This window comes from Brachyhypopomus gauderio, chromosome 1 (assembly GCF_052324685.1).
Source record: "Brachyhypopomus gauderio isolate BG-103 chromosome 1, BGAUD_0.2, whole genome shotgun sequence".
Taxonomy (NCBI): domain Eukaryota; kingdom Metazoa; phylum Chordata; class Actinopteri; order Gymnotiformes; family Hypopomidae; genus Brachyhypopomus; species Brachyhypopomus gauderio.
In genome coordinates this window covers 29322125-29331977 of record NC_135211.1, presented here as the reverse complement: position 1 = coordinate 29331977, position 9853 = coordinate 29322125, and the positions used below count along the sequence as shown (strand labels likewise).

The window sequence follows — 9853 nt, the reverse complement described above, 5'->3', positions numbered from 1 at the left end:
GAACCGTGATGAAATTAGTTTTAAAATGTAAGCTATTTATATGCATACCTTTTAAACAAGGTTTCATTTGCTTTCATCTGAAAGTCATGAAATGAACAATATATTCAAAATGTTGGTATAAATAGAGGCATAGAAAAATAGAAAAAAATATGCTTTCATATGAAAGAAAACGAAAAAAACACTGGGGATAGCTTCGGGAAATCTAAACGTCATCTAATGCTCGTGCTAAGCCCTCGCTCGTGGCAGCCGCTATATCCATTCTGGTAGGCTGCTATTACTTTTCACTTACAGTTTCCTTGAATTCTTTAATCCAACAACTTCAAATTTTATTCATACGGAATACCTGGTAGATAACATACGAAACGTGAAAACGGCACAAGGTGGCAATGAGCAAAAATGAAAGTCGATCGTAATGCAGTCAGCGGAAAAGTGTTTCAGATTTTGTGTGTATGTGTGTGTGTGTGAGAGAGAGAGAGAGAGAGAGCGAAAGAGAGGGCGATAGAGAGAGAGAGAGAGAGAGAGAGAGAGAGAGAGAGAGAGAGAGAGAGAGAGAGAGAGACTAAACGTTATCACGTGTGCCTTTGAGTTTCAGAAAGCGCAAGTCCGCCTTGATGGAGGTACATGGGTGGCGGGAGTGATGTAGGGTAACACTGAGGTGGTGGGTTTCTGCAAGCTACGACTTGGAAAAGTATTAAAACATCGGGTTTCCTTTTTCTGTTGTTTGCTCAAATCAGCGTTACAGAACTGCTTCATGTGTGAGCAAGGACATCATCTGTCAAGAAGAGTTGTTTTCGCAAGGGTCATCTCGTTTTTCTACGAGTGAATCGTTCGTCTTTTACTTTAGGTAAGTACGACAACTATAGCGTTTTAACGTATGGCTACATTTTGATTTGTCGCGTTATTGATAGTATTTATAACAAACATACGACTTGTAGGTTACTGGCGGTTTTATCATATGCCTGATGCGATCGCGCGTTAAAATCTGCTTACACTTTATTCAACCCGCTTTCCTTCCTGTGTACACTTCTACAAAGCGGAGATATTTGACGCCTGACACTGTTTAGCTCTGTTACAGCGTTGGAGGCATTTGAGATTTTGCTTCGTCTGATACACCAAGCTGGGTAGTAACGTGTGGACAGTGCTTTTTTAACTGTAATACATATTGAACTAAGCACCGGTGTGCGTCATGACTCAACAGGTATCAGATTTAAACAAACACTGACCAGCTTTCTCTGCAAAGTGTATTTTAGTTATATTGCTCTATGAAGTCCTTGCAAAGAAAGGATAGTGTTTGCTACGGTTCGTGATAGTATTCGCTTCTCGTCATCTGAGTGATACTACAGAGTATACTGTATGGGCTTCAGTAATACTTTTGAATCAATTTGTCACAATGTCGCAAGTTATAGCTCATAGTATTCTTATAGTAGTAATTCTTATAGTATTATAGTTATTCTTATAGTTTTATAATATAGTATTCCCACTCATGTCTGAGGGGTGTGTACCTGTCTTGTTTATTATTTTTATTTTCTTACTTTATCTTGTTTTGTTTTGTTTTTCTTTTTTGATATGAACCATGTACCTTGTGTCTGATGTAAATAAATAATTGAATTGAATTGAATTGTTAGAAAGCAAACGCAAACTGATCATTTGTCCATATCTATAGCCACACATGCTTTTTCTTTTTGTCCCCTTTTTCAAAGCTAATGGCCAATTTTTGAGCTGGCATCATTTGAAGGGTGCCCCCCTGTCCCCAGGACCCTGCGTTGGAGTCAGCATGGCCACTGGAGTCGCCGCATGGCTCCCTTTCGCGCGGGCAGCTGCCATCGGCTGGATGCCGGTGGCAAACTGCCCCATGCCAGTTGCCCCCAAGGATCACAGCAAGAAGCAGGATGAGCTGATAATTCTGAATGTCAGCGGGCGTCGCTTTCAGACCTGGAGGACCACACTTGACCGTTACCCAGACACCCTCCTCGGCAGCACAGAGAAGGAGTTCTTTTACAACGAGGAGACGAAGGAGTACTTCTTTGACCGCGACCCGGATGCCTTCCGTAGCGTGCTGAACTTCTATCGCACGGGGAAGCTTCATTATCCTCGCTACGAGTGTATCTCGGCCTACGATGAGGAGCTCGCCTTCTTTGGGATCATCCCGGAGATCATTGGCGACTGCTGTTACGAAGAGTACAAGGACCGCAAGCGGGAGAACGCCGAGCGCCTGATGGACGACCAGGAGGAGAACAAAGACAGCCGGCTGCCCAATATGAACTTCCGAGAGACCATGTGGAGGGCCTTCGAGAACCCACACACCAGCACCATGGCGCTGGTGTTCTACTACGTCACTGGCTTCTTCATCGCCGTGTCCGTCATCACCAACGTGGTGGAGACGGTGCCGTGCGGCTCCACACCCAACCAGAAGGACGTGCCGTGCGGTGAGCGCTACACGGTGGCCTTCTTCTGCATGGACACGGCGTGTGTGATGATCTTCACCGTGGAGTACCTTCTGCGGCTGTTCGCCGCGCCCAGCCGCTACCGATTCATGCGATCGGTGATGAGCATCATCGACGTGGTGGCCATCCTGCCCTACTACATCGGCCTGGTCATGACGGACAACGAGGATGTGAGCGGGGCTTTCGTCACGCTGCGCGTCTTTCGCGTCTTCCGCATCTTCAAGTTCTCACGCCACTCGCAGGGCTTGCGCATCCTGGGCTACACGCTGAAGAGCTGCGCCTCCGAGCTGGGCTTCCTGCTCTTCTCCCTCACCATGGCCATCATCATCTTCGCCACTGTCATGTTCTACGCCGAGAAAGGCTCCAGCTCGAGCAAGTTCACCAGTATTCCCGCCTCCTTCTGGTACACCATCGTTACAATGACCACGCTGGGGTAAGTGCAGATGGCAAATTTTCAACAATTTACCCTCCATTCACTGGTGGTGAATTTCAAAGAATTATGCTCTGTCTCTACTCTGATTTAGTTATGTCTGAATGTTTGATTACTCATTTAAAAACTAAAAAATTGTAATTGTTTTTTGTCCTTGAACCTCCCCCTAACCTTTAACCGCGCCTCTATCTGAGAGGTGAACGCATTCCCATTCAGTTCCATTCAGGCTAGAGTGAGCCTGCACTGTCAGGTGACTGACTGCACTCGGAGGAGAACTTATGTGCTTCAGTTTCCCTCTGTGTGGATACGCAGATGCCAGGATGTCCTGAGAGAGGCTGATCCATAATTTTATGTTGAGCGAGAGACTTCCCCCAGAGTGAAGGAGTGGACGGTTATGCTGTCAGGAACCCCCAGCTAAGGTTAAGAGGCAGATTCCAGCTCTGTGGGTTTCAGCTATACACAGTGGAAGCTCTTTAGCCAAATGAGGGCTTTAACACATGTTTAGCAGCCTGTTAATTGCTAATGTGCAATAAACAAAATGGTAAAAACATAACCTTGGATTGCCAATCCAGTGATCATACTCTTCTAAGATTTGTTTAGAGTCAGAGAATAGGGAAGTATGTCAGGTTTGCAAGTAAAAACACATAGCAGGGATTTCATGGGTTGATTTGCACCATGAAGGCTAATAGCACAGCGCACCATGAATAAGTTACTAACAAAAATAACTCAAACAAGGTTCACTTGGACATGATGAAAGATTTCATTAATTTGATCACTTCGTCACACATTTACCTACCAAGTGGTAAATGCCTTTTATCGTTATGTGATGCACAAGTGGAAAAGTGGACCAGAGCCATAATGGCTGTGAGTAACCGAGTGTTGTATCAAAGACAGACGCTGTGACTTCACAAAGCCCCAGTGGGTATAAGTAACTGTCAGGGTGAGTAATAGAGTGTGCTGCTACATCTGCTAACATTTATAAACCTTCCTGATATGTGCCGTTTACCGGGCTGGGAAGAGGCCGAATAAGGCCACGAGAGCTGCAGGGCGTCCAGCTTTGCCTCAGCTGTGTCTGGAAGCATGGTCAGATGGGAACACACTCAAGAGCCATATAAGAGAACCCCGGTGAGCTTGCATAAAATTTATGGGACAGTCATGACTCAGGTGAATTCGTCAGGGCAAAGCCCTCTGAGTTTTATCTGACCCTGGACTGGCTCTGAAGCAACACTTTGTCAAGAAGTTATCTAAAGTCTGTAATAGGTTTCCAATTAAGGAAGGTATAAGAAAAGCACATGTTTTAAAAGACGAGCACTTGTTAAAAGGGTGAATTTAATACTCTTGATTATCTGGTTTGATGTTTTCAGTGGTGTGTTAATTCTGTCATGCCTATGTGAATGGCTTCTGGTAATGGATAACCTCGCAAATCACAATGTTTTTAACAGGATTAAGGATTTATGTTTTAGATGAGATATTTCTTCTTGATTGACTGCAGCAGTATATTATGAAATCAGCACATTGAACTGAAAAATGATTTCAGGCAGATTCAGTTTGTTTGTTGACATCACTGCAAAAGGTAGTATTGTGTGGTGCCTCCAGAGCTAATGGCCTGTAACAGACAGCTTATCCTAGAATCAGTGTTTAACCCAGATGTAAATTCTGTTTACATGACTCATGGAGTTTTAATTTCATTGTCACTTGTAAATTCACAGTTTAGTCATTTAATTTATTATTCCACTGGGGCTTATACTAATTGGGTTTGCTTGAACAGACATGAAAAAGCGACTTGCCACAAAGATAAGTTGCAACATTTTAGATGGATTGCACTTGAAAATGGTTTTTAAAAAATCTGTCAGTAAAGATTCATGAGATTCATGAGAATCTTTAATCTCATGATTGAAGTATTTCAACTGCTAACTAACACGAAATGCAGTACAATAAGAGTAAAAGAAAAATAACTTAGTCATTTACTACCGCAGAAAAGTGAGGTCATGTAACTCAAAGTCATTCAGCAACAGTACCGAGAGCAGTTATCAGGTTCAAGAGAAACCTCTGAAATCAGTTAATAAAATGCTGTTGTTGTTTTGGACAACAGTATCATGTTGTTGGAGATGCTGGTATAGCTATGTATGGGCAATGAACTAGATCACTCCTAATGAACTCATAATTAAGTCATGGATTAAGGTGGGGTTGACAAGTCTCAAAAGGATAATGTATAGTCTGAAGAAGTTTCTGTGGGTGGGTGACTCTAATTGACACGAACACTCTGATATGAACGGTGAGCTTCTGGTAGCCTCCGGAAAGAAAGCAAGCACAAAACAGACTGCAGTCTCCAATTGAATTATTGTAAACCAGCAGGAGGCCATTAAAATTTTACAAAGTTTTTCAAAACATCTTTCATCCAGACCATTAGTGGGAGCTTCTTTTAGCTGAATCTGGCCATCACACTGCTGTCTTTGTTTTGCTGTTACTGAAATAATTAATACCCACACTGGCAGGTTGGTAAAGTGTATGCAGTAGGAAGTGTTGTATTTTAAATGACCTCAGTTAACTACCAGTTCTGTTCTGACTCTTCGATTGAGGTCAGGCCCTCAGCAACACAGATCACTACGGAGCCCGTAAGGTGACATCATATAAAAAAAAAAAAAAAACGTGTGGCCACGACTTACTAACGCGTGCGAACGCCTTACTAACGCGTGGCCACGACTTACGAATGCGTGCGAACGAGATATTTAAGGCGTGGGAACGAGATAATTAACACGTGGGAACGAGATCATTAAGGCGTGGGAACGAGATACTAATGTTGCCTTTCACGCGCGGCAACAAAGTTAATTTTTCACAGCAAAACAAGCAGATCCCAGGGTTGTTCGTGAACTGACTGCCAAGGAGGGGATGTACACTAACTGACTGCCCAAGGAAGATAAACCTGGCTTTATATAAAGTAATACTTAATTATCTCGTTCGCATGCGTTAATTATCTCATTCGCACGCGTTAATTATCTCGTTCGCACGCGTTAATAAGGCATTCGCACGCGTTGGTAAGGCGTTCGCACGCGTTAGTAAGTCGTGGCCACGCGTTATTATTTTTTTACATGATGTCACCTTACGGGCTCCGTAGATCACTGCTGTTGTGGAGAGTTATTTTGGCATACTTGGTGGCCATGCTTGATTGATGGATGGATGTCTAAGATGGCTTTAAGCATCCAGGTAGAGTCGAAAACACCTTGGCAGTCTGTTGGACATGTACACACGGCTATGGACATGCATCTCCTGCTCATTAAACTCTCGGGGTCATTCATTGAAATGCCAAAACAGTATTTCTGCGCTGTGAAGGTTTTGCTGCCAGGTTTCCGTTCCTCTGTTCACAGGCCACTGAAAGGAGTGCGACCTCATTAACTTTGCACAGTGGGTCGTATGATTGAAGGAAACAGAGGTGGCCACTCGTCCATTTCTGCTTTCGGAGACCGTCTGTCCTGCTGTGAGGCCCAGTGTTCTACTGACCCAGTACTTTCACACCCCTGCTGGCAGGCCTGAGTGCTGCGTGTGGCGTGATCCGTCAGTGGTGCTGCTCCGCAAGAGCTTTAATCAGGCCACTGGTAGCTCAACAAACATGAGCACCCAAGGGATCCATTAAGTGCAGACAGGAGTGTTCCAGAGGTTTGATTAGACTAATATTTCTCATTTGTCCCCTCTGCTGCCACTCAGAGAAAGCCCGCCTTATTAAAATTCATCAGCTACTCAACCTTAATGGAATGGTGTAGAGTATTTTGAGTTTTTTGGCACCTGTGCTGAATTTAAATGCTTTTGTGTGATTGAAAATTTTACATGCTTTTTAAAAAATGGATTCTAACATATTCTTCCTCCATTCAGGAAACGGTTATGATTTTTCTCAGGATACAGAGGTAAAGTCCCTCAGAACTACTTGACTGAAGGTAGAAAACCAGCCTAATTTGCATATGGATAACAAAGGCCGCCAAAATTGCATCAATTTCCATCTGCACCAATAGCAGCGATTTGCACTTCAGCACTTGCTCTGTCCTACACAGCCTCTCCGCATCTCTGTCTAGTTGCTGGGGGCAGCTGTTTGAATTGGAAAGATGGGTGAGGAGACATGCCATCTGTGGTTAAGAGGCATCCTAAAGAATACACACACACACACACACACACACACACACACACACACACACACACACACACACACACACACACACACACACACACACACACACACTATCTCTGAGCTAAGCCAAAATTGGCAGCATGATGAGTGGTGCCACCCAGGGTGTGTTTTTACTTCCTCTCGAGATCACAGGGAAGCCATCCGCTAAGCGTATAACAGCACAACACAATTCAAATAATTATGAATTCATATTTTATTCATCTCCCTGGTGTGGTACTTGTTATTCTAGCTACCCGCACATCATAAGCAGACCCTCCATTTTATTTTATCTTTGGTCCTCTCCAACAGGGTCACATGTTTGCAGTGCTTCATGCTCTGAGCACCTTCTCTGAAACTCTCAATGCTGGTGGTGTATGTTTACTTCAGTTTACTTTATGTGCAGGGATGAACTCATATGCAGACATTAACGTTCTCGTTCATTTAGTTTCATTTCTACAATTACGCTCATGAGCATTTTCAGGCTATTTACCTCATTACATTACATTCATTATTCTTATTACAGCACAAGTGGATTAGGCCATGAATGGTGTTTTGCTGGACTGAAACCTCAAAGTGTTTCAGTTAGGAAGGTTTGAAATGGGAGGTAAAGTGTATAGAAGGTGAGGTAACATCTATAGAAGGTGAGGTAAAGGAATGTTTGAAAGGACCGGAAGACTCAGACCTTTCCCCCAATTTTTTTTACACAGTAATATCATAGTCAGGGTAAAATTTCAGGTTATCAAACCAAACAAGCAATTTTGTCTTTACTGGCTGCGGTGGTGAGAGATGTCCTGAGATGTTTTGAAGAGATCCCAAATTGCAAGGTTGTTGTAAATGATGCATAGTAAATAACAAGCTGTTTTACTAGATGTCATGTAAGTGCTATGGATTCGTCTTACGTTGAGTGTTCAGTGCAAAGTTCTGAATTTGCCTGACACAAATGGATGTTTGCATCATTTGTTGTTCAGCAGATTCTGTATGTGACAGTCCTGTAAAGCTCAGTAGATGACAGACATTACACTGAAGGTTACAGCATGGCAGATATCGCTGTAGTAAGAACCATAATTCCACAGTTTTGTCACGTAATCTGACTCTGATCACAGTGGCTGACTCCTAGTCTATGCAACTGTACGTACGAGCTATAAATAGAATCAAAGGGAGGTAAACCACACAAGCCAAGGAGACAGCTGTGTGGGATAGGTGTATCTCCAGGGGCGTAATGGATTCTGTGTTCTTCACTGACGAGATGCCTTATCTGCCGGCAGGAGAAAGCTTCTCTCCATGCCTGGTGCTATTTCAGCTGTTGTCTTCTCATGCCCCTTTGTGAGCAGTGCTGTGAAGACATTGCTTTGTTCGGGGGCTGTCAGTGGCTTGGCATTCACAATGGCGCAGGTGTGTAAATCAGCTCATGTGTCCGGTCTTTAAATGACACACATACCTCGTTTCTATCTGCATTTGTGGCTGGTGAGAGAGAGTGTGTCCTTTTCTCAAGTTTGCTCTCTCAAACCTCTGTCTGCGGTCACACCTCAGAATTAAATCCAGATAAGATCCACTAGCTAACAAATGGAAGACAGTCTCATGCTACTTGAGGCCTTGGGTTTGCAATTGGGATTTTTGCACAACACACTATTCAACAGGGCTTGATGTGTCGAGAGTCATCTGATGCAGCTTGTAAAGGGTTAGATCCAGGAATCCTCTGGTCTCTACAGGCAAAATAAAATGATTTCAATTTGTTTTAAGGATGAATATTACAAGATGTGCAAAAGGGGAGACAGAGAGTGAAGAAATTCTAAATTGATTGCACTTCTTCAGGCTTTTAATGATGAAGTGCAGACCCCTGACTGTATGGTAAATCTCCTCATTCTTCTGACTGTGAAGCTCTTTGTTTTCCTGACAGACTCTCACGTTGCTCCCCCAGCTCTCAGAGAGAACTCAAACGGAAGAGACAATGGCATGAAATGACACGCTGGCAAGAAACGCCATTTTTTCCTCCATATGAACAAATGACTGATGGGGATGAAATGACTTTGAAGACACGCTGCCTTTTATCTTCTAGCCACTGCTAGCGATGCTGTTCCTGAGGCCTGAAAGACACAGTGAAAAACATTTATGTGTGTCCAGGTTAGAGGACTGATGTGGGGCTAGACGAAATCCAGTAAGACACCTTTAGTGTCCTTGAGCTGGAGAAGATATGGGCTCACCCTGTCTCTGGTCATTAAACCCAGTAGACTAATCTGTGACAGACTAAGGCTGCTGAATATATAGTTTTTTCATATTTATTGCAGTACTAGCCTTTGCGCTACTAACTGGCCTTTGCGCTTCTAAGATTAACAATATGCAAAAAAACAATTGGATGTTTTTTAAAATATTATTTTGCACTTTTTTACCATCCTGACCAATTACAGAGGTTTCAAAAACAGATTTTGAATAAATTTTGAATAAATCCAAGATATAAATATATCCAAAAGCCTTTAATGTCACACCGCTATTTAGTCATAAAACATGCCTACAGATTTCGGCCATTATGGCGTTCATCAGGGCAAGATGAAACCATGTCTGTGGGCAGCTTCAGTGGGCAGAACAGAGCATGAACCGAGTGTAAGACTGTCTGAACCTTCTAGGATTCATACGCTGAATGCACAGATCACTGACTACAGGGAAGCTTTCCTCATTCATCTGATGGTAAACCTCCTTGTTTTCCTCATTCATCTGACGGTAAACCTCCTTGTTTTCCTCATTCATCTGACGGTAAACCTCCTTGTTTTCCTCCTTCATCTGACGGTAAACCTCCTTGTTTTCCTCCTTCATCTGACGGTAAACCTC

General features: G+C 43.3%; 1 protein-coding gene across 2 annotated transcripts in view; it reads left to right on the top strand.

Annotated features, from left to right (window-relative positions):
* Positions 1-595: 595 nt before the first annotated feature.
* LOC143516304 (A-type voltage-gated potassium channel KCND3-like) overlaps positions 596-9853 on the top strand; it is an 81285-nt gene continuing 72027 nt past the window's right edge. For both annotated transcript variants that reach the window (XM_077007873.1, XM_077007865.1), the window contains exons 1-2: positions 596-844; positions 1701-2877. In XM_077007873.1, the coding sequence (XP_076863988.1) occupies positions 1775-2877 (1103 nt within the window). In that variant the 5' untranslated portion in view covers positions 596-844; positions 1701-1774. The remainder of the gene's footprint in view (positions 845-1700; positions 2878-9853) is intronic.